Source organism: Scyliorhinus torazame, chromosome 17, assembly GCF_047496885.1.
Source record: "Scyliorhinus torazame isolate Kashiwa2021f chromosome 17, sScyTor2.1, whole genome shotgun sequence".
In the NCBI taxonomy this organism is placed as follows: domain Eukaryota; kingdom Metazoa; phylum Chordata; class Chondrichthyes; order Carcharhiniformes; family Scyliorhinidae; genus Scyliorhinus; species Scyliorhinus torazame.
In genome coordinates this window covers 117,438,588-117,464,186 of record NC_092723.1, presented here as the reverse complement: position 1 = coordinate 117,464,186, position 25,599 = coordinate 117,438,588, and the positions used below count along the sequence as shown (strand labels likewise).

The 25,599-nt window shown below is 44.1% G+C and overlaps 1 protein-coding gene across 2 annotated transcripts in view; it reads left to right on the top strand.

Moving 5' to 3' along the window:
* wipi2 (WD repeat domain, phosphoinositide interacting 2) overlaps window positions 1-18,269 on the top strand; it is a 117,026-nt gene extending 98,757 nt beyond the window's left edge. For both annotated transcript variants that reach the window (XM_072480947.1, XM_072480946.1), the window contains 2 exons: window positions 13,794-13,924; window positions 15,922-18,269. In XM_072480947.1, the coding sequence (XP_072337048.1) occupies window positions 13,794-13,924; window positions 15,922-16,040 (250 nt within the window). In that variant the 3' untranslated portion in view covers window positions 16,041-18,269. The remainder of the gene's footprint in view (window positions 1-13,793; window positions 13,925-15,921) is intronic.
* Window positions 18,270-25,599: the final 7,330 nt, after the last annotated feature.

Sequence of the window (25,599 nt, the reverse complement as noted above, 5' to 3'; positions counted from 1 at the left end):
AAAAGTTGGAATAAATGGTTCTTTTTCTGATTGGTAGGCAGTGACTAGTGGGTACCGCAGGGATCAGTGGTAGGATCCCAACTGTTCACATTATATATTAATGATTTGGGCGAGTGAACTAAATGTAGTATCTTTAAATTTGCAGATCATCCATAGTTGGGTGGGAGGGTGAAGTGCGAGGAGGATGCAGAAATGCTTCAGCGGGATTTCGACAGGCTGAGTGAGTGGGCATATGCATGGCAGATGCAGTATAATGTGGATCAATGTGAAGTTATCCACTTCAGTAGTAAAAATTATAAGACAGATTATTATTGAATTGAGAGAGATGGTGTTGTCATGCATCAGGTTTAGCAGGCAGTAAAGAAGGCAAATGGTATGTTGGCCTTCATCGCGAGAGGATTTGAGTATAGGAAGAGGGATTCTTTACTGCAATTGTATAGGGCATTGGTGAGGCCACACCTGGAGTACTGTGTGTAGTTTTGGTGTCCTTATCTGATGAAGGAGGTTCTTGCCATAGAGCGAGTGCAGTGAAGGTTCACCACGCTTATTCCCGGGATATCGGGACTGTCATATGAGGAGAGACTTAAGTCAGTTAGGATTATATTTATTGGTATTCAGGAGAATGACAGGGGATCACTTTGAAACTGATAAAATTCTAACAGGATTAGACAGGTTAGATTCAGAAGAAATGGTGGCGGAGTCCAGAACTAAGGGTCATAGTTTGATGATAAGGGGTAAACCTTTTAGGACTGAGGTGAGGTGAAATTTCTTCACCCAGAGAGTGGTGAATCTGTGGAATTCACTACCACAAAACGTAGTTGAGGCCAAAACATTGTGTAATTTCAAGAAGGAATTAGATGTAGCTGTTGGGTCAAAAGGAATCAAAGGAAATGGGGGGGGAAGGCAGGATCAGGGTATTGATCTTAATGATCAACCATGATCATAATGAATGGCCGAGCAGGGCCAAACGGCCTCCTTCTGCTTCTATTTCCTATGCATTCGGCCCGATTATCAAGTCTGCACCGACCTTCCGAAAGAGCACGCCACCCAGACCCACTCCCTTGCCCCATCCCAGCAAGCCCACCTAACCTGCACACCTTTGGACACTAAGGGACAATTTAGCATGCAATCAATTTGAAATTTAAGAATTGAGAACTTTCACTGTTGCACTTTTAAATTCACTGTAAAAATCCTTAAAAGTTACACCTGGTTAGATGAGGTGTAACTGGGATTTTAATTGCATAATCATTTCATAATTACTGCTTAACATGCTAAATAGGCCTGAAAGGCTTTTGTTTTATATTTGTGGAATATCTAATTTCTCCACTATGATTTGAAGAATTGCAGTTTAATTTTTTAAAGCTTTTTATTATAATGACATTTTCGCTTCTATCTAAATCCAGTCAACATTTAATTTGCAATTGTGACATTTAAATTAAAAATGAAGAATAAAATGCTTGTAAGTCCTGGTTAGCTGTCTGTGACAATCAATCTGATTGGCTACTTCTCCTGCCTGATGACATTACTGCTGCCAAATGCCTGGAAATTTCCTTCACAAGATTTAACTTACTGTTGGGGAAGGGGAAGTCTGCTTTACTGAGACTGAAGTCCAATATTTTCAACCCACTTTCTTTGATTGTCTGAGAAATAGGAGAATATGGAGAGCCCATAACTGTGGCAAAATCCATCTTCGGTGAAAATATTGTGCATTGTAACCGCATTACAGACCCTGTAAAGAAAAAATGTAAGAAATTTGCCGTACTGTTAGAAGACCTAGACCATGTTCCTCAGAATGACAGCACTCTATAGAGACCAGAAAGTATGTAGAAGCTGAACTTTCATTGTTCAGCAGAATCCAGCTTTATTTTTGCATCTGCCAAATAGTGCCTATTCAACTGACTCACCAACGTTCTGTATGTAATGTAAATATAAATAGCTGTTTACGGATTGCAGCATTGGCAACGAGACAGAAAAGAAACATTGGAGAAATGAATCAGTGCTGCGTGATTGAGAGCCTTGGACAATCTTCATAAAGCCATTGATTTGATGTAATCTATTTGGATCAGAATGTTTTGCTTAATTTCTTATCTGCATTTAGTGATGCTTTTCCCTACATAAATTGTCATTTCCCAATATTTTGTTTGGAAACTTGGTTTCAAAATTGTTGGCTGTGTTATGCTAGAAGTGGTTTGAATTCTGTTCCTTTTATGAGTTGAATCAGCTTTCATTGTACAAGGATTGGAATGACTGCAAGTGACAGGAAATAACATATTAGTTCTCCTGAAGTACTACCTTGCTCACATTCTTTGTTGTTTAAAAGAAGTAATCTCATTCATCTGGAGATGTCATCGGCCTATGTACTCTTGATATATGTTTACTTTTGGTTCTGTTGTGGTTTAATGCCTCAACCTCCGTTTTGTTTGGAAGTGTTAACTGAGCAAACATTTCCGAGCATATGAATACCAGGAGTCATTTTGTTGATCTGTCGCTATGTGTCTTTCTGTCAAATGAATAAGATGACAAACTTCAATTTAGGTAGAATTGATATTTCTAATCAACCTTTGGCAAAGCAATCGATCTGTACAATTGTGTTTTTTAGTCACTTGGATATTTGCTGACCGTGTTTCTCATCATAATAATTGTATCCCCTTAATGAACTGCATTTAAAATCTATGTGTAGATTTTCACCTTCAACGTCTGGGCTGTAAACTGGCAGAGTGGGCCGCATACTCTTTATAAAAGCTGCCTGACGTTGCATTGCTTTCACTGAAATGTAAATCAGGCAGGTTCGACAAATGATAGGTAATCTTACAGTTTAATTGGTGCAGACAGAATTCTAGTAATACATAGTCACGCTGTTGACCACCTCCGGAGTTAGTAGTGATAGGCAAATGAGGCAATTGTAAAAATCCAGGGAGAACAGTTCGGAGGAAATCCTCCATGTTAATTGTAGTTCAAGTTACCAAATCGTTTTGCGGCAGTCAACTTGTGGTAAGAAGTTTGAGTATGTTGCAAGTCTGAACTAACAATCATAATAAATGAATAACGCAGCGGATGAATTGGTACCAAACACACTGGTTGATGTACTCTGATTAATAAGCGTACTCTGGACACGGAACAGGTGTAGCCACCTGGGTTGGCCACTTCCCGACTTAAAATGGAGAACCGCAAAGGCTGAAGGGAAATTCAGCCAACACGGGCAAAGACTAGCAAATACAGAAATCATGTGTATTGAAACCTGTAAGAAACCAGACAGCTCTGAAACCAGCAGCCATCTGCATAGTAATGAGCAATTCCAAGACACAATTGCAACAGTTAAGGTGAATAAAGCCAAGCCAAACTCCTCGGCGCCAGCAGGAGCCAAGACAAAGGAAGGCCAACGGACATGTAGGGACCGCCCAGCGATCAGGGAACAACTCCAGTATTGGAGAAATCGATCCAAGTGATCGGAACGCAGTCCAATCACTTGGAACCAGGTACGGGGTCCGCCCCGAAGGGCGGGAAGCCCCTGGGGACTATAAAGTAAAGCCCCCAAGTTCAAATCGTCCTTCTTGACAGGGTCACTCAGCAATGCGAAGCAACCCCTGAGAGTGAACTGTCCAGCGGCTGCCAATCAAGTAAGTCTCAAGTTAACGCTCGCTATGAGATAGGCGCTCCTAGCTACCAGTCCATACCAGCTTTTGAATCCTGCAGACTCAGGACCTGAACGAAACGCCATTTGTTCCACTGATCTGGTGGGCCAATTCCGAAGCTAAGTATAGGCCTTTTAGTGATAGGAATAGTCTAGAAAGTAGAGTTTATGCATGAGTAGTGATTTACTGTGTATAATAAATGTGTTTTGATTTGAATCTTACTAATTGGTGAGTTGAGTTATTGATCATTACTTGAACTTGAACCTCGTGGCGGTATCATAAAGATACCTGGCGACTCTAGAGCAAAGGTTAAACAAACAGAGCAAATTACGAATTAAGAGCCAACCAAAAGTTACCAACATATTACTGCCGACATCCTGACGGGACCCGACTTAGAAGTGGCTTAACCACTCCGGGAGAACCCAAAATTTGATTCAGAAGTCCAATTGGGAACAGAAAAACCACAAGTGTTCAAGCAGGTCTGATCAATCCTTGTAATTCGGAAGTGTGTTAATGCATGCGTAATTAACAGGGCTATAAGGTAATACTGATAGAATTTTGTTGCGAAAAACTGTCGGGAGTTTGCATTCCGGAAAATAGCGAAAGCCGTATCTGTAATTACAGCACCACCTTAGTACCCCTCGTTCCAAATTTAAGAGAGTACTTAGAGAGGAAAGATGGCAATGCAATGCCTCATGAACCCTAAGAATTCGTGGTCGCAGCGCCCATAAGCAGAGTAGGTCAGTGTCCCGTTTGGGAAGAAGAAATCAGGAAATATCTCAAAGGGAAGGGATGGCCCCTTTAGAGTGAGTTCTGTGACAATGAGGAAACAGGACCCAGGAGTATGGGACATACTTGGTGGGAGAACCTGCCCGAGATTCATAAGAAAAGCTTGGGAAAAGCTCGCAAGCTGATGGCAATCATGTCCTGTCTGGCACAGAGGAGGTCGTTCGGACACTCCATAAAGAGATAGAAGGAGTACATCGAATGAGTAAGGTCAATGTAAGTGAGGTTGAGAAAGAGAACAACGAGTTAAGAAGGAAGTTAGCAGCAAAGGACGGCGAGGTGGATGATGCCAAGAGGGCACACCAATCTTGTCTGGCGCATTTAAGCAGCTTCCAGACACAGTACGAAAAGGCCTATCAGGACATGCAACGTGCAGTCCTGGTAAGAGAGGAAACAGAGAAACAGGTAGAAGCATTGCAAAGGCAGTGTAGCGACCTGAAAGCAGCATTACGAGCACTCCATGCTGCCACCACAGAGCACAGACGGAGCTCACTAGATCATGTGAAGTGCCGGAAGCAGAATGCAGAACTGCAGTCTTTGCTTTCAGTTCAGAATGGATTCCAGAGCACCTTTGGATCCCAGTTCGATACAGAAGACGGCCCGGATTGGGAAGAATTAAATGAAACCGCGCATAGATATGTTCAGGGAACATGTGCGCAAGGAAAGCCCCAGAAGAGAAAAACGCCCCAACCCCCCACAGAGCAGATAGTTCAGGCACCAATGAATCCAGTAACCACCCACCGCACAGTCATATCGGAAGGAGACATGGAATTTCTGTACACGACCCCCTTAACCGTGACCCAATTACGGGACGCGTGCGAGAAAATCACACCGTTCCTCCCCACCTCAGACCCCCACCACTTCTTTGCTAGAGTGAAGCAGCAGGCGACCATGTACGGCCTGGATGAGTGTGAGCATGTGAAGCTCACAGTTTTGAGTTTAGACTCTTCGGTTGTAGCAGCCCTTCCCGACCCACAGAATGTAGGAGGAGGCACCCTTGCAGAAATGCATGCAGCGATCCTAGACGCGATTGGCTACAACAGAGGTGACCCCGTAGAAGGCCTGAATAAGTGCAGGCGGAAAAAGACAGAACACCCCACAGCGTTTGCTGGACGCCTGTGGATTCATTTCACAGCAGTTTTCGGTAATCTAGACTGCCCATTTGTCCCAAGAAGGTATGGCCAAATGGACCCGCACCCTTATCTCCCATGCCACAGAGGCAGGACAAAAAGCCTTTACGAATTATGACCCCTCAGAGGAAGCCCACAATGAGAAATGGGTTTTCAAAAGATTGTCCCGCGCCTGGGAGCAGTCTGTACAAAACAAACCTGCAATTAGGAAACCCGAGGAACAGCAGGCAGAAGCAGACATCCAAGCGGTGAAAACGCACCAGAACCCCGCATGGGTGAACGAAGGCAGGAACAGCCCCCCCACAAAAGCCACAGAAGTGTTACAACTGTGTACAGTTAGGACACTTTGCACGAGAATGCAATGCCCCACGAAAGCCACAGAGAGCCCAGCAGGCAGGCACTCTGAATAAGAATAGGACAGAGCCCAAACATACTGTGAGCACCCATTCAGACCATACGGACCTGAACGGAACGGACTGACGGTGTTCGGGCTGCCCCAGTTGGGTCTGTGACACTCTTTGGGATAGGTCCTGCCGACCAGTAGTTGCAGCAAAGATACGGGGACAGCCCATCTAATTTCTCTGGGACACAGGAGGGTCCCGCACCACAATCAATTCCTCCACCATATTCCAGAAAGACAAGGGGCCCACTACAGCCACAATCACCCTCAGCGGCTTCACAGGCCACTCACAGCAGCGACATATCACAGCCCCTGTACCCATTCACCACCAAGCACCCATAGTCTTAGTCGACCTGCCCCACACAGTAGAACACACTTTGGGCATCGATTTTATGAATTCCCACAACCTGTCCTTTGATCCAGTCAACCAGTGTGTTTGGAGAATGGCAAAATCCGCAAGAGCCCCCGCAACGCTCACAATAGGTGAATACGCAAACAAGATTAGCTCAGTCGGCGATTTCTGGTTTGACCCGACCACAATTAGCACAGACAAACAGGTTAGGGCAGTTCTGCAGAAGCACAGAACAGCATTCGCGACCCACAAACACGACTGTGGCCGGATGACTTTTGCTGTTCAAATCACAGGACCTGACCCTAGACCCCAAAAGCAATAAGGATTTCCCCAAGAGGCAGAGGGAGAAATCTCAAAAGTGATCAACAGCTTATTAGAGCAGGGTGTACTCTGATCAGTAGCCTCCACTAATAATGCCCCGATTTGGCCAGTGAGAAAGCCCGATGGATCATGGCGACTGACCATCGATTACAGGGAACTCAACAAAGTCACCCCCGCAGCAGCCCCCACGGTAGCCACAAGTCCCGAGACCATGCTCAAACAGGGACTCAACTCACGATATTTTACCGTTTTGGACATCAGTAACAGATTCTGGTCCATTCCATTGGCAAAAGCGTGCCAGTACAAATTTGCCTTCACTTTTAAAAGTCAGCAGTACATGTGGACATGCCTTCCACAAGGATTCCACAACTCCCCCCTCCATTTTCCACTGACAGCTGGCAAATGATTTGTCAAAATTTTCTTGCCCGACTGTCTGGTCCAGTATGTGGACGACCTATTACTGCAGACAGACACCAAGGCAGAGCATATCGAGCTTCTGTCCGAACTCCTGGAACTCCTACAACAGATTGGCTGCAAAGTAAACCCAAAAAAGGCCCAGATTTTGGAAAACAAAGTGATATATTTGGGTACGATTATCACGCACGGTAAACGTGAGATCGAGCACAAAAGAATTGACTCGATTGCCAAATTGCCCCTTCCCCAGAATGTTTCAGCCCTCCGGTTGTTTTTAGGACTGGTTGGCTACTGCCGAAACCATATTGACGGTTTCTCCAGCAAGGCAGCACCCCTCTCGGAACTCCTAAAGAAAGGAGCCCCTTGGGAATGGCTTCCGCAGCATACGGATGCTGTGGATGCTTTGAAAAGAGCCCTCATTCCAGCCCCCGCACTACAAGTTCCAGACCCGCTTTCCCCCTACGCTATAGAGATAGCTAGCACCGACCGCACCCTTTTGGCCGTGCTCCTCCAGGAACGGCACGAACAGTTAAGACCCGTGGCTTACGCCTCCAGACTTTTAGATCCTGTGGAGCAGGGATTTTCGGCCTGTGAAAGGCACCTGCTAGCAGTTTTCTGGGCAGTTCAATATTTTTCTTACATAACCGGACTAAACCCCATCACAATCCTCACAGAATACACCCCCACCCAACTTTTACTGGATGGACGATTTAAGAACGGTATAGTCAGCCAAATTAGAGCAGCAAGATGGACCCTTCTTTTGCAGGGACGGGACATCACTGTTAAAAGGACAAGACCCACACTTTCTTAGCCGATAACCTTCAGTACCCAGGCACCCCCCCATGAATGTGAAATCATCTCACTGCACCACAACACAGGCCCCTTTATTGCGAAAACACCCCCCAGAAAGATAGGTAGTTCACCCCAGCCCACAGACACGTGCAAACCTTTAAGGATATATGTGGATGGTTCTTCCACAGTCTTAGAAGGGAAGCGCATTACAGGATGTGGCATATATGTTGACGCGCAGGAACGCGCCCTAGAAGAGATCTCCTTAAACCTACCAGGCCACTTAGGCGCGCAGGTGGCAGAACTAGCAGCCGTGGCGTACATTGTGGATCACCCAGATTCCTTCCCCAGCCCAGCAGACATATACTCGGACAGCCTCTATGTCTGCAACAGCCTTACAGAATTCCTACCCCTGTGGAAAGCAAGAGGATTTGTTTCCGCAGACGGAAAACCCCTCCCTTCAGCCCCATTGCTCAACCACATTTTAGAGAAAGCACAGGACAGGACCTTTGGTATTGTTAAAGTTCGCAGTCACCACCGTTCCTCCCCCCCCCCCCCCCCCCCCCCCCCCCCCCAGGAAATGTAAAAGCCGACACACTGGCAAAAGCAGGTTCCAGGCATGCATATTTTTGGACAATCCCCGAAAGCGCACCAGTGAATGCAGTTCAGGTCTCTCGGATTAATATTGAGGATTTAGTGCAGGCCCAGAAGCAGGATAGCAATCTCAGGGAGATTTTGAAAGGACAATTTCCAGCACCCTATGATAGATTTAAAAATGCACTGACCACACATGACGGTGTGGTGTTAAAAGACACCCTTTATGTGGTTCCTGAACAGGACAGGAATCAACTTATTTGTTTATTCCATGACAGTCATGGACATCAGGGAATTGATCCCACTCCAGCCCACCTCAGGCAGCTCTGTCGGTGGCCAAGTTTAAAAGAAGATGTAACGCACTACGTTGAGAATTGCCTTATCTGTGCCCAGAACAATCCGGACAGATACACAAAGACAGCTCAACTTAGCCACACCCGCCCCGTTAACGGCCCCTGGATTAACCTCCAGATCGATTTTATAGGACCATTGCCCCCTTGCAAGAATGGTTACAAATACGTATTCGTCGCCAAAGACACTTTTACGAAATGGGTAGAGGCATTCCCATCTATAATGAACACGGCAAAGACTACCGCAAAGATTTTAACCCACCACATCTTTACGAGATGGGGACTCCACCGCAACATTGAATCCGACCAAGGTTCCCATTTTACGGGACGTGTCATGAAGAACGTCCTCACGATATTTGGCATTACCCAAAAATTCCACATCGCATACCACCCCCAGTCAAGTGGTATCGTGGAGCGCATGAATCGGACCCTAAAATCAACCCTCAGAAAAATGGTCCAACAAAACAACAACACTTGGGATTCAGTCCTCCCTTTTGCGCTGATGTTTTTGAGAAATACTGTCTCAACTTCCACAGGTTACACCCCACACACTCTCATGACCGGACGCCCCATGAAAGGCACAGAATTAATTAGGATTGGACTTGACCAGCCCCGAGGTGACGGCCTTCACACACGAAAACGCAGTCAAACAGTTAGTTGAAAATGTGAAAACGGCTCAGCTAACAGCCGCTGTAAGATTAGGCACAAGGAAGAAACTGGGCAAGGCCTGTTTCGACAAGACAGGGCATGCGACTGAGTTTGAGGTAGGACAGCAGGTCATGCTCCCCATCTATAACCCCAGCACATTCCTGTCACTGAAGTATTCGGGTCCGTACTCCACTGCGGACAAAGTAAGCCCCTCAGTGTATAAAATTAAGTACCCCAACGGAAAGATTGCGTGGTTCCATATTAACCAGCTTAAGGCATATGGCCCACAGTCCAACCACACACATCACGTCATGCTCGACGCAGCAGACCACACCCCGCCCACAGCCAACGTATCCCTACCCTTCCCCAACATGCCCACCACATCCACTGACTCTCCCTCGACTCCACCCCCGACCTCTAGACTCCGCCCCGGAACGCCCACAGACAGCAGCAGCGACAGCGACTGTGACTCAGACAATAGCCACAGCACGCCTCCCTACTATCCCCATGCAACAGGACCCACACCCAGCGAATCTGACCACGATTCGAGTGATCCCTTCCTCATCACATTCCTCAACAAACCCCACCAAACACCACCGCCCTACGATGACGAATCTGTCCCCACAAAACTAGACACCACCTTTTGGCACCGCGATAATTCATTCAGGCTTGTCCGGAACAACGAGATGGACCCCAAATCGCACCATGCAGCCCTATCAGCCCTTATACATTCGAGAGTATGGCATCCGGGAGAAGATGACGACTTTGAGTCTGACTCCCAAAACGAGAACCCCTTTGCGACCCTGTTCGCAACTGATAACTGAGGTGTCCAGATGATGTTTTAAAAAGGAACCGCTTGGGAGAAACTGTGTCCTTTCTGATGGAACCTGCAGCATGTTGTTGAATGTTGTTTGTTACTGTTATTGTTATGTGTTGTATGCAAGATCGCAAATTTTGGTTTTTCACGGCCCCGCGCCATATTTGTCGGCCGAAACTTGTGAAAACTTGCCAGCACGCTCATCGGCAGAAACCGCTGAGAGCTTGCCAGACCCCCGTTCACAACTGCTTTTCTGGTTCGAAGGTAGAACCAATACGGCAAGCCCCCCACGATGACTACATTTTTGCCCGTTCTTGTCGGTTGCTCAGGCAGTGGAGAAACGGCATTGGTCTCCGCCCTGCCTGAGGACCCCCCCTCTGGTCAGCTACGCTCGGGTAGAGCACATACGGCATTGGTCACCGTCCTACCCGGGGATTTCATCGAATTCTTACCCGTCGCGGCCCATACGCAGCTCATTTTGGCACTTTTGGTTCAAAACGTTTTGTTTGTTTTCCGGCAACATCCCTATGCTATTTACATCCTCAAACATTTGGATGGTAGCTCGCACTGTTTCAGTATTTTTAAGTGTGTCTTGTCCGGAATATTCCGTTTTTAAAAAAAAGTTAAAAATGAGGGAGTCACACATGGTGACAAATTGTAAAGGGAGAATTGGCACTAAAGGACAGACATACTAACAGACACGATATTAACCAAGATAGTAACATGCTTGATCCCATAGAACTCCAGAAGCCCCAAGGAAATAAAAGAAGAGAAGAGAAAGAAGAACAATGAGGACATCCTCCGTGTTGATCACCACCATTATGATGTGTATTCGGTTGCGCGCGAATGCGAACCCCCTGACCCCAACTCCCCCGGTCGTTAATGATTCACTTCCCCATAGCACCCAGAGCCCAGTAACAGGCAACACCACACCATCATGGTGCGATAAGCTCATAACATGGTACTCCCTTTCCTACGTAGTCTAATCCCTATTAGTGTTGGCGATACTCTGCAGCATCGTGCAGACTATCCGCATGAGGAAATGGAGAAGGAGAGCCTACCGCGCTCGCACCCCGGTATACAGAATAAGATCCCCTATGTTCAGTTATCCCCAGGACCTCTAACCCCTCGATCTATAATAAAGGACATTCGTTTGCGTTCTTCTGTAGATAAAGAAATGGAAAGATTGTACAACCCTGTGTTTGACTGCCAAGCCAGGAAAAATGTAAATGCTGCTATTATTTTGTATTGTTTAGGAAGTTAATATGACTGATTGTTTAGTGAGTGTAGTTTATTGAGGACAGTTAGAGGTACCGTTTTTTAAATTTTGTAATGCATGTCCCTGTTTTGACATAGCGCCACTTATAAATTGTTAGTTAAAATTTTTTTTGCATAGTTATGGTCAGTGTAGAGGCCATAGAAGAGTGCTCGCTGGATCAGGGAATGAAGACAACGCAGTTATGTAATCCTTCACGCTTCGCGTGAAGGATCACAAGAAGGGAGTGTAGCCACCTTGGTTGGCCACTTTCCGACTTAAAATGGAGATCCGTAAAGGCTGAAGGGAAATTTAGCCAACACAAGCAAAGACTAGCAAATACAGAAATCATGTGTATTGAAACCTGTAAGAAACCAGACAGCACTGAAACCAGCAGCCATCTGCATAGTAATGAGCAATTCCAAGGCACAAATGCAACAGTTAAGGCAAATAAAGCCAAGCCAGACTCCTCGGCGCCAGCAGGAGCCAAGACAAAGGAAGGCCAACGGACATGTAGGGACTCCCCAGCGATCAAGGAACAACTCCAGTATTGGAGAAATCGATCCAAGTAGAACGCAGTCCAATCACTTGGAACCAGGTACGGGGTCCGCCCTAAAGGGCGGGAAGCCCCTGGGGACTATAAAGTAAAGCCCCCAAGTTCAAATCGTCCTTCTTGACAGGGTCACTCAGCAACGCGAAGCAACCCCTGAGAGTGAACTGTCCAGCGGCCGCCAATCAAGTAAGTCTCAAGTCAACGCTCGATACGAGATAGGTGCTCCTAGCTACCAGTCCATACCAGCTTTTGAAACCTGCAGACTCAGGACCTGAACGAAAGGCCATTTGTTCCCCTGACCTGGTGGGCCAATTCCAAAGCTAAGTATAGGCCTTTTAGTGATAGGAATAGTCTAGAAAGTAGAGTTTATGCATGAGTAGTGATTTACTGTGTATAATAAATGTGTTTTGATTTGAATCTTACTAATTGGTGAGTTGAGTTATTAATCATTACTTGAACTTGAACCTCGTGGCGGTATCATAAAGATACCTGGCGACTCTAGAGCAAAGGTTAAACAAACAGAGCACATTGCGAATTATGAGCCAACCAAAAGTTAGCAACACAGGTCATCAACACTGGAAAATCTGGATGTTGGCCCTGATCATATGTGGGTATCTAAAACAAAAAAATGAAAACACATTTTTAAATTGCAAAAAGCAATTTACATGGTGCAGAATTGAGGAAGGACATAAATAGATGAGGGCTGAGCAAAAGTGGATGTGATTTTAATACTTCGTTATTTTTAAAATTTTAACGGTTTCTGTTTTTCTTTTATTCATTTATGGGATATGAGCATCGCTGGCAAGGCCAGCATATGTTGCACATCCCTAATTGTCCCTGAATAGGTGGTGGCGAGTTGCCTTCTTGAACTGCTGCAGTTCATCTGCAGGGCAGCACGGTAGTATGGTGGTTAGCACAATTGCTTCACAGCTCCAGGGTCCCAGGTTCGATTCCTGGCTTGGGTCACTGTCTGTGCGGAGTCTGCACGTTCTCCCCATGTGTGCGTGGGTTTCCTCCGGGTGCTCCGGTTTCCTCCCACAGTCCAAAAGATGTGCTGGTTAGGTGGATTGGCCATGATAAATTGCCCTTAGTGTCTAAAATTTCCCTTCGTGTTGGGTGGGGTTACAGGGTTATGGGGATAAGGTGGAGGTGTGGGCTTTGGTAGGGTGCTCTTTCAAAGAGCCGGTACAGATTCGATGGGCCGAATGGCCTCCTTCTGCACTGTAAATTCTATGATCTGGTGTGGGTACATTTACAGTTGAAATATGCTCGGTCTAAGCTTGGTTGTGAATCTGCAACACAAACTGGTCATTTCACACACATTCCAGGGCTTCTCTTGAAGTTGGAGACTAATGAACTTCGGAGATAGTCAGTCAGTGCATTAATATTTGTTTCGTTAAAAGTCAAAAAAACAATTCTATAGAATCACAGTGGTTTTGGCCGGCTTCAGTATTTGTGTTATAATCCTGACCTTTTTTCCATCCCTCCCAAAATGTATCGAGTTGATTTATTCCCCAGATGCTTTTACAGGAATTTAAGTATGTTTTTAAATTAAAATCTGCTCCCAACCAATGATTCATACAACTTTGGTTGAATAATGGGACCTCTGATTCATTAATACTGGCAATCTGACATTTCCTTTCAGTTCAGTGATTCAGATTAATGCTTGTACATTTCTAAAGCAATGAAGGCGAATTGGTTTCACATTACATTCTTTTAAAAAAAGCTTTATTTCTTTGTTGTCTCTTGCAGGCTAGATGGTAGCGTGGAGCCAGCCAATGAGATTCTGGAGCCTTCACCGCACGATCGGCCGTTAGTGTCTCAGACATATAGTTCACCCGCTGCCAAAGTTACTTATACCCCTTCGTCGCCAACACGACATGGTAAGAAGCTGTAGTAATTTGAAGCAATCATATTTATGCAATTTGTGATTCATAATTATCATAGAATCATAATTTACAGTGCAGAAGGAGGCCATTCGGCCCATTGAGTCTGCACCGGCTCTTGGAAAGAGCACCCAACCCAAGCCCACACCTCCACCCTATCCCCGGAACCCAGTAACCCCACCCCATCTTTTTGGACACTAAGGGCAATTTATCACGGCCAATCCACCTAACCTGCACATCTTTGGACTGTGGGTGGAAACCAGAGCACCCGGAGGAAACCCACGCAGACACGAGGAGAACGTGCAGACTGCACAACCAGTGACCCTGGCCAGGAATCGAACCTGGGACCCTGGAGCTGTGAAGCAACTGTGCTTCCGTTGCATTTAAGGGAAAGCTAGTTAAGTTGATAAGAGCGAAAGAGATAGAATAATGTGATAATCAAGTGTAAACACTGGAATAGACCAGTTGGGCTAAATGTCTTGCATCTGTACTGTAAATTCTGAGAGTCGTTTCAAAGACACTATTCAATTGGAGGTGTACAGGTTCTCATTCTTTTTCTTCCAATTAAGGGACAATTTAGCCAATCCACCTACCTACCCCGCACATTGTTTTCGGGTTGTGGGGTGAGACCCATGCAGACACTGGGAGAATGTGCAAACTCCACATGGACAGTGACCCGGGGTCCTCGGCGCCTTGAGGCAGTAGTGCTAACTACTGCACCTCCATGCCGCCCTGCCCAGGTTCTCATTCTTGGTCTATGCAAATTGTATTCGGAATATTAAATACTAGGGTAACAGATTAGTTTATAAAATCAGAGGGCTAATAGGATGGAGCAGAAGATTGAAAAAGAGTGAAGCTGTATTCATTATATTATTCTAGTGACTATGGAATCTACATGAATTGCCTTTTGGTTTATGTATGCATTAATGCTCAATTGTTTAGAAATTTAACTACAGCCGTAGTAACTTTCATCAATAATTGCTCTGGCATTTCAGAGCACATTAATGGTGACTAGCGACGGCATGGCTGTAAATAATTTAATTATGGTTTTGATCTCAAAAATTTGATTGTAGCTGGGGTGTATTACACTGTAGTAAATATTTTTTTAGACTTCAACTTGAACCATTTTTGAGATTGTGATATCTATGGGTTTTTATTGTTTGCATTATACATTGCATCCATTTTGACCAGACTTTCTCAATTCCACATTAGTCTGTTATTGTGATCATCATTGATTCCACGGACATGAAAAACTACAGATTAGTATTGCAGCTCGTTAGATAAGTTGGGAATTTTAGTGATATCAAATTCACAGGTAAATGGAAATGGTTTTCAGTCTACTGGAAGATTTGTGCAATTATCACAGAGCTTCTGCAGTGAAGTTCTAGTTTGAGGATAACTAAGAATTTTTTTTGTAAAGGAAAGCATGTGGCTAAAGGCTATTTGAACAATTCCTTCAATAGATCATGCATGACCCTAGCCTATCGTAAAATCTACCCATGCTGTTTACTCTCCTGATGGATTTCAGGGAGTGTCTTCCTGGTACCCTTGATAATAAATAGGGAGAGAGAGCATCCAAAATATTAGATCTATGCTCCAGCATATCCATAAACTGGTCAGTTCTGTGAAAGATTCAAATTTATGGATATTGCTACTTTGTTGTAGAGTGAACTCATGGATCACTGAGACAGGTTAGCTGCTAGTGCCTTGAAGTTATCAGCTCTCTCAAACTGTAAGGTTCAGTAACTCTTCTCACTCGGCGTTAATGATGATGTGCACTTAAACATAACACAACTCAATGCTGTCAGCAAGGCTCTGCACACAGTGTACAGCCAATTGGGAAAAACAGGAGAGCTTTGCCTACTTTTTCCCTATTGATATCAATGGGGAGAAAATTACTGATTGTGTGGAAACTCAAAGTTCTGCCCAATTAGCTTCCTGTGATAAAATGGAATGACTGGAACTTGTGCTTTTATATCCTCTGTTCTATGCAGCCTACCTGGAGGACCAAGGAGCAGTGGGTGGAGTTGAACCAGATGATGATTTGGGTATTGGCATACTGCGAACAGATGAGGACAGTGAGACACCTCCCCAGATTCTAAAGAGCGAGTGACCTTTGACTTGTGAACTGCACATGTTGGCGGAGAACACTTGCAATTGACTATTGTGATGCTGCTACAGACTTTTATCGTTGCAGAACAGAAAGTGAAGAAAAATATGACAGGAAATTTTAAAGAAAAAAATTGTAGGTGTAGCTTAATTCTATAATATTGGATAAAAAATATATTGTTTTTTTTCCCCCAGTGGCTTTTAATTCCTGTAAAGAATTAGAGTAAGTATCTCTTTTTTCCCCCCCTTTCTGGCCAAAAAAACAGCTGCCTGACGCAGCCCGGAGCCTTTTAGCTTTGCATGTATACATGTGCCAAGAGTTGAGTTTAGAAGCCACTATAATATTGCCAGTCTAGCTGTTTTCTTATCATCTCTAGTTATGTCACCTATATGCGAGACCTTTTTGTTCCTCCATTCAGGGAAATAGGTTTCTAAAGAGTGGTAAGGTAGCAACCCCACCCAGTCTAATTAAAAACACCTTCTTTCTAGCCTTCTGTATTTAAAATTTCTTGAAAATTTGTTTGTTGAGCTGCTGAAATCGAACTCCATAGTGTGAAGTTGTGGTCCTTCAAATTTCAATATTCTGGGGGGGGATAATTGATGACTTTTTAAAAAGAAACTTGCTCCAAACAGGAATGGTTCATTGAGTGTGACACTAAGAATGAATCTTAACTTAATCCTAAGGGTTTAAATATTGAGTGAATATTTGTAATTTACTCTGAAAATAAAAGCTGGTATCCCACATGTTTTTGAATCTTGTGAGTATGACAGTTTTTTTTCCAGGAAAGTGATATTTAGGACACCTATACTCTCCTGCATCCTGACTCCCTCTTGCCAGCATGGCTACAATTGCTTGAACTGTATCAGAAGGGATGGGGTTGCTACTTTGAGCCAAATATTGTAGAAAGGTTTTGGCAAACTAATGGATTTTGAGTTTGTGTTTACTGTCTAAGTGGCTGAACTTCAGCATGCCAGTGTCCAGCGAGCACTGACGTCCACTTGTGCCCTCTGATCGGCAGTGTGTTTCAGAACTTCTTACAGTAGGTGGAAATTCCTATAATAACGAATCTGTATTTTGACAATTGGAGCAGTAAGTGTTGGTTGTTAAATTAAATAAATGGAAGGGGACCGTGGAATGTTTCTATCTTGCAGGTGTATATTGAAAATTTGAGGGGTTTGCCTTATATTTATTAAAGCTCAGTAGTTCAACATGATCTGGAAAGTTAATTTGCAAGAATTGCCAAGAAACAGTTGAGGTTTGCTGAAGTTTGGCTATTTCCACAACTGAATGATGCAGGAGAGATCAATTTATTTTTTGTTGCATGGTATAAAGTGGCTAGATCAAATCAAAGCAATAGTGTTTTACTTGCAACCCCTCTATTACGATTGAGAAGAACAACACATTTATGCTCGCACCTAATCTATGACCGATCTTATTCAACGTGTATCATGTTTGGGTTTAGTACCATCAAAAGCTATTGAAAATCTGGACAATGGCACCAGATGCCCCTTGGTCATCTCAGTGATGATGTACTGGAATCTCTCTCTCTATTGCTCTTCTAGTATTTATAAATGCCCTTGCCTATAATCAATCAGTCTTAAAAATTCTGCAGCAGTAAATAATGTAAATCACATGACCGTGGCACTGAGGAAATCGACTGCTCCTTTGTTTAAACTCCTCTGCAGCTTTTCAGGCAACTTTTTAGCAATTTCCTTTAAGCTTATGACTGTGACCATGCTGAATAGAAGACAGCACCTGCCTAGAATTAACCCAGTATTGTTAACAATTGTCCCATCTACAATCCATTCTAACCCAAGGGGTATCATTGAGCTGGTAGGTGCCTTGCATGCCCTTTTACCAATATTGTAATCCGATATGTACAAGGATGTAATTGGTGATGCTAAAATGTTCCACTGTTTTGATGTGTGTAGCTGAAATGTTTCACTTTTATTGAAGTTTGTCTAAAGATTGACAGAACAATGTGAAATCTGCTTTGCAATAGTTGGCATTGCAGCAGATGTAAATCCTACCCTGCATTCTTTTTTCCCCCAGCAACTGCTTAAGGGGTATTGAAGCAAACCTCTTTTGGAGGAGGCTGCCTAAAACTATCCCTAAACCCGCAACAATGCTTGTGTTTTTGAAGTCTATATTAGACCGATGTAATTCTCAGCAGCGATTTACACTGTGTACTGTAACAGCTGAAAACTTATGATTAAACATTGGGTTGGTAAAGGGAGGCCAATCTCAGTTAAATTGCTGAAGATATGAAAACACAGGTAGAATTTGTTGGATTTTCTGTGCTCAACTGTTCAGAGTTTCTGTTTCCTTAGCACACTAAAATTTAATATTTCTATATTGAAATAATTGTACACTGTGGGGCTTCTTCAGCGGGGGTGTTGGGTACGACTTGAGCATCTGAGACATTTGATCTAGAAAGGACTCATTTGATTTGAATGAGCTGATCTCCACTATGGCTGCATTAAAGCACTGCAGGTTGGCCTCTGGGAATTTCAAACCCACTTCCGTGCTCACAATTGCTATCCAAAAAGCCCTACTTAAAAATAAGGACGCAACGTGAGGAGGGAATTGGGCTCAGCTCTGCAATAGCTCCTGTTCAAAAAGCCTGCCAATCCACTAAAGTCCAGACTCTCATGTGAGCAGTAGCTAATTGGATGCTGCACAGGAGCATGCCTTAGGAGAGTGTGGGACTGTACCTCAGCAAAGAATCTTTACCTTCAGGGTTTGGGGGTTGGTGGTGGGGTGAGGAAAGGGTGGGAGAGATGAACTGGCAGAGCGAGTGAAATCAAAGTGTATTCTGCGAACTCTGCTCATGTCTAACCAAATTATATACTGAACAGAAATGCATTTTGTATGTTTTAATCAGCCTTTAGGCGCTGACATTTTCTATACTTATTTCCTGTAAACTCAAGTATTTTTGCTATCTAAAAGTATGACCCCAGAATTATGATATACTTCTAACACATTAATTGTTCTATTTTAGTTCTGCAGTTATCCCCAAAAGATTAAATTTTGGGTATGCTAATGCAGCAACATCCTTCTGATAGCAAGAATACTTGTATATACATTTATTTTATAGTACAAGGGCATCATTCTGATGCAATGTGTAGAGTAGGTTTATAATTTTGACTAAGTTGGATTGTTGCCTAAATAGGAAATATAAGCTGTGAAAGGGAATCTATCTCCCATGGAAAATTGTTCCTGATTTCCTCATCATTTGACTCAGATTAAAGTTACAGTAACAGTTTTTGGTAAAATTTAAGTCTGAAATTGAATAATCTGGTTTGCATCAGAGATGAGACAACAAATTTGCACATTTTAGCATAGGTGGCTCTGTATTGAAGAAAGGATTCAACTGAAAATTATTAAAACAATTAATTAGCAAAAAAGTGCTAGTTTTTGATCCTATCTTTTAAACTGCCTCATTACAGGCCGATGTGATTGAGAGTGTGTGGCTGTTATTTACCCCCCCCCCCCTCCCCCTTTACCCAGTACTGAACAGTTTGAGACCATGATGCCCAATGTCCAACAGATTGATCTTGAAGCACCCAGCAATTCGATGAATAAATACACCACACACTTTGGAGCTGAAGGCAGCCAAGCAACAAAGAAGTTCCCCTGATTGATTTCTGATCTATATTGAAGTGTCAGACCTCACCTGAGTCTCAGTGGGTGCAGCACAATTGACCTTGGTGCTCTGCAGCTGGGGAGAGAATATATAGCCCAAGAAGGCTCCTGTTCCTCATTATCTGTTTACCTCTACTCCATGTATGAAAGGAAAACAAGACCAGAAGATGTCTCAGTCCTTTACAGCCAATGAAGTGGACACCGGGTGAGGTTTGGTTTTCTTATTTTGGGTAAATCAGTAAACCTAAATTGTGGATGCACCTCTATTGACTAGTAAATTGTCAGTTCAGGGAAATAGATATGGAATTATACCCTGGTATACAACTGGCAGCCTTCTGACTCCTGTGAGTAATGGGAGTGGGAAACCAAACTCCAACCATGGGCTGACAATTAATCATTGCAACTGGGTTAGATAGCGAGGGCATTTTAACGGGAATGCAGCTAGTTGCTTGCTGGGCTTAAGTGACCCAACAGGAAAATCATTGAATTGTGGTGTTTTGGACCAGTCATCTGTAAGTTGCACTTGCTTCACAAACCTAATAGCTCTGTGATAATGTTTTGATCTAGCCTTTGTTGAGTGTGTGCTGATATATAGAGACTTGCTCCTTGGAGGTGTGTGTTTACATCATAGTTGGTGTTGTGTCAGCTTGAGTTCATGTCCAAGTGCTTCCTTGGAAAATTGATCTGGCTGCCATAGATGGTGCCACTGTACCATACTTCAATAAGCCTTTGTTCCCGAATTAATCAATTTATAGGGTCTTTAATTTCAAATTGGGATTGTGCTTTCTAATTGTCAGATATTAAAACCGAACCCAATCTATTTTAGTATCCTTTGGATTGTCTGGCTATTGATGAATTATTTGATCTTGAAAGATGGTAGTACCTCGTAACTCTTCGGAGTTTTCAATTATCTTTGTCTAACCTTCATATAGAATATGAATATGAACTTGGAAAATATTCTCCTGTGATCCCCACCAGAAATTGTTACGAAGTATGTATTTAAAAAGTAATGCAAGGATTTCAGATTTGACAGTTTATTTTGTAGGTTTGCTCATGGTTGGTCCTTTTTACTTCTGCATATTTTATCTCTAAATAAATTTTGACTATATGCCTTCAGCCTGTAGGCATCAAAGAAAATCACATTGAATCTACAGCACAAAAACCTTCTCGGGGTAACTAGAGATGGGCAAGCAATGCTAGCCTTGGCAGCACAGAGCCTATGAACAAATGGGAAAAAATGCCATTCAACCCAGTTGGTCTCTGCCAGTGTTTATGCAAGCCTTCTCTTGCCCTCTTCATCGAACCCTATCAGCATAACCCATTGCTTTCTCACTTCTGCTTATCTAGTTTCCTCTTAAATGCAACTGCTTGTCACAGCAAGTTTCACATTCTTACCACTCTGGGTAAAGAATTTCTCCTGAATTTCTTAATGGATTTATTGGTGACCATCTTATATTTATAACCCCTAATTATAGTCGCCCCATCAAGTGGAAACCTCTTTGTATACCCTATCATAATTTAAAGCCCTCTATTAGGCCATCCTTAAGAGCTTTGGGCTGTTCAGATTCTCAATTAGTCTGGCAGTGTTATTTTTTTATTCTTAAGAGTTGATAAGAATATGTGGTTAGCATTGCACACATTCTCCCGTGAGCAGTTTAATGCAATTAAGTGTAAACCCTGGGCTAGCTAAACCAAATGGGTATTGAATAAGAGTCACTATATAAAGGACTTTGCTTATGTAAATTGTCTGCCAACAAACAGGAGTGAAATGAGTCTCAGTTGTAAAATCTGGTGCCAGCTGAAGTGGATAAATATCGACGCAGACCAAAGAAGCCAATTTCCATTATTGGAAGCAAACGTTAGGTACTCTGAGCATGTGATCTTACAACGGAAACGCAATGATTTGAATTGGCTTCCCTAGTGGTAGAAGAAAGCCTGCTCAGGATCAAGCTGGAAGCATGTAGACTGACATTGACGGAGAAAAGGGAATGGTCAGACAGAAGGACATCAACATGAGGCTGATGAGAAGGGGCACAAAAGGCATTATGATGTTCATGAAAAAGAGAAATAACATTGTTGGGTCCTTGAAGAAATTCTTATTCATTGAGACCAATGAATTCAGTTCCCATCTCGAGTCAAATTTATTGAATCTAATTTTATTCCAATTCATAATGATGACGACGGATAGATTCTTAATCGCATCTGAATTGTTTGGAAACTATCAGGTGTGGGAAGGACAAATACGGGCAAAGAGATTGGCACCATCATAGCCTTGTGAGACTTGGAAATCTAGAAGATTGGGGAAATAAAAGCATCTGGTTAATACCTCACTAATATGAGTAGCTATTCAGACACAGCAGTAGTGATGACATTAAAGGGCAATGTATTGTTAAATAAAGTGAATATTGCATATTTAAAAAACAAAATGCTGGAAAAGCTCTGGCAGCATCTGTGGAGAAATAAACGGTTAACATTTTGAGTCTGTATGACTTCACAGCTAAAAAGAGGGAGAAATGTGATGGATTTTATACTGTATAAAGGGGTTGGAGCAGCAGGGGAGAGTAGAAAGTCATAGGTGGGAACAAGAAGAGATTACAACAAAATGTGTAGGGCACAAGACAGGACGTGTTTAATGTCAGTGTGAATGGTGATAGAAGGTGCTGATTGTGACGTAGATGGAATATAGCAGAATGTGTTAATAGGAGAACAAAGGTCAATGCTCAGTGAAAGCAGAACGGAAGAACAAGTGACAGATGACCCAGTGGGAGGGGGTTTGCGTTTGGACAAAAAAATTGTTCTGGATTTTAAAAAAATGATATTGGGGTACGTGGTGTGCATGTGTGTGCGGCTTGCTCATCTTTTAATCTTTTTTAAAATCCTCATGCACATTTCTTTTTTGTCTTTTGTAGTTAGCATGATTTATACTATGATCCGAAAATTGATTGTCCATGTTTCTGAATGATGGAGATGAGTTAGAATGTTTAAATCGTTGTTTGTTTGTGGTGGTTGGGGTGGCGCTCTGCCTTTAGTGGTGCAGTTGCTTTTGAGCAGGCTCCGCCCTGATAGTGCGGCGTGCATCGACGAGATGATGGCTGCTAATGAAAATGCTGTTCTGACTAAGGATCTTGGCTCGAGGTACAGGTCGTCAAGGTGGCTCGGTAGCACAATGGGTAGCACTGTTGCTTCACAATGCCAGGGTCCCAGGTTCGATTCCCGGCTTGGGTCACTGTTTGTGCAGAGTCTGCACGTTCTCCCCGTGTCTGCATGAGTTTCCTCCGGTTTCCTCCAACATGTCCCGAAAAGACGTGCTGTTAGGTGAATTGGACATTCTGAATTCTGCCTCTGTGTACGCGAATAGGTGCCAAAATGTGGTGACTAGGGGCTTTTCACAGTAACTTCATTGCAGTGTCATTATTTACTGTCAGCTTACTTGTGACAATAAAGATTATTATTATCCCCAAGAGTGTGGGGTGTTTTTATGGAGGCACACAAGGAGGTTCTTACATTAGAGAAATTTAATGGAACATATCCAATTCTCTCTTTGAGGCCTGGGGTTTGGCCTGCTGACCGCTGGTCCTATATTCTGTTCTAGATGTGTTGGTCATGAGGGGCTGGGGGCACACAAATAAGTTGAGTCATCGCTCTCTTTTTCCCCCCCCCCCCCCCCAAAAAAAAAAGCCAGAGCATGGGTTAACAGCTTGGGATCTGGTGAGATGGCATGGTAGAGGTAATGGTGTCTCATGCTTAGATCGTTGGAATCCTTGAGAGATTCTAAAGAGTGTTCATTGAACCTGATGATGCCTCATCTTTGATTTTGTGCTTCTTTATACAGAGGACTGCCTAAAATTTCTGCAACTCGGTTATTATCCTGGACTTTGCTCCCTGTTGATCATGGTGTTGTCTGCTTGATGTTGTCAATTGTTTCCATTTATAGGGAAGTAAATAATGTTGGTGTGATTGTACCATTGAGTATTCTGATTTAATAAGTTAATATCATGTCAAGCCAAATGTTGAATGCAGGATTTGTGGAGTCTTTTTCCTAAATAATTTTGGGCCTTGTGTTTGACCAGCCTTGTAGTGGCTGGGAAGGAGTGCTTTTTGTTGCCTCCGCCTGTCTCGCATAGAAAGGCGATGAGCGGAGCAATGGGAGGAGTGGAGGGTCGTAGTTAGAGGGTTAGCTTGTCCTTGCTGTTCCATAAACACAACCAAAAAGAAAAACAGGAAATCTTCTAACAAATAAATAACACCCCAATGCCCACGGTCCCTGCCATTTATCTCCATTCACCCCCACTGTTGACGTCTTAACTAGATCCTCTCCAGGCAAACTTTTTTCCAGCCTAAGGAATTACGCGAGGTCGCTCACCCACATTCCTGGCTTCAGTGACCCCGAGTCCTTCCACTCCCAACAAAATCCGTCTCAGGGCTACCAGGGAGGCAAAGGTGAAAACGTCGGCATCTCTCACCCCCTGAACTCCTGGGTTGTCTGACGCTCTGAAAATCGCCACTTGTGGACTCGGGGCAAACTTCACCTTCAGCACCTCGGACATTGTCAGCGAACCCCTTCCAGAACTCCTTCAGCTTCAGACATGCCCAAAAGATGTGGATGTGTTTCGCTGGCCTCGACAAGCACCACCCATACATATCCTCCACCCCCTTGAAGAACCTGCTCATTCTGGCCACCGTTATATGCACCCTATGAACTACACTGAATTGAATAATACTAAGCTTAGCGCATGAAGAGGATTAATTCACTCCCCTCAAAGCCTCCTCCCATAACCCAGCCTCCATTTCCCTCCCCTGCTCCTCCTCCCACTTCCTTTCAACTTCTACCGGGGTTCCCTCTCAATCCATTAACTCCTTATAAATTTCCTACACTCTACCCTCGCCAACTCTTGTTTTCAACACCACCTTGTCCTGCCACCCCGGAGGCAGCAGGTCGGGAAAATACGGCACCTGCTTCCTAATGTGATCCTGTACCTGGAAGCACCGGAATCCATTCCCGCTGGGTAGCTCTTCCGATTCCTCTAGACACGAAAAGCTGCCCCCACAAATAAGTCCCCAAACCATTCGATCCCTGTCTGCCACCCCCCACCCCCTGTGCAAATCTATGATTCCCAAAAACCGGTACACAGCCAGGACACCCTCCAACCTCAGATGCTGCCGTCACCACTACCACTGGGATCATGGAGTATCTGGCCGGCGAGAATGGCAGAGGCACCGTCAACAGTGCCCCTAAGCTTGTGCCTTTACAAGAGGCTGCCTCCATCCGCTCCCACACGGACTCCTCCCCCACTACCCACTTCTTAACCATGGCTATTTCCGCTGCCCAGCAAGTTCATTTTGTTTGGCAAAGCCAGTCTGTGCGTCCCCGTTCCAGCAGCACCAATTTAAACGGCAGCTCGCCCAGCCTCTCCTGCTCCCTTGCCTGGATCAGAAAAACCTCATTCTTCCCCATGTTTAACTTGTATCCGGAAAACCGCCCAAATTCCTCCAATATCCGGAAAACCGCCCAAATTCCTCCAAAATGTTCATGATTCCCCCCAATTCATCCCAGTGGGTCTGATATGTTAAACAGCAGATCGTCTGCATATAGCAAGACCCTATGCTCCACCCACCCGCCACTATCCCTTTCCTACTCCTTGACGCTCTAAGCGCCATTGCTCTATCACCAAGGCAAAAAGCAACGGGGAGAGTGAGCATCCCTGCTTTGTCCCAAGATGTAATCTGAAATACCCCAAACTCAGTCCTTACACTGGCTATCGGTGCCCTATGTAACAGCCGGATCCAACCCACAAACCCCTGCGTGAATCCAAACGGTCCCAGTGCTTCCCACAGCGTCCCATTCTACCTGATCAAAGGCCTTCTCCGCATCCATAGCGACTACCACGTCCACATTTTGCCCCTCCGAGGGCATCAT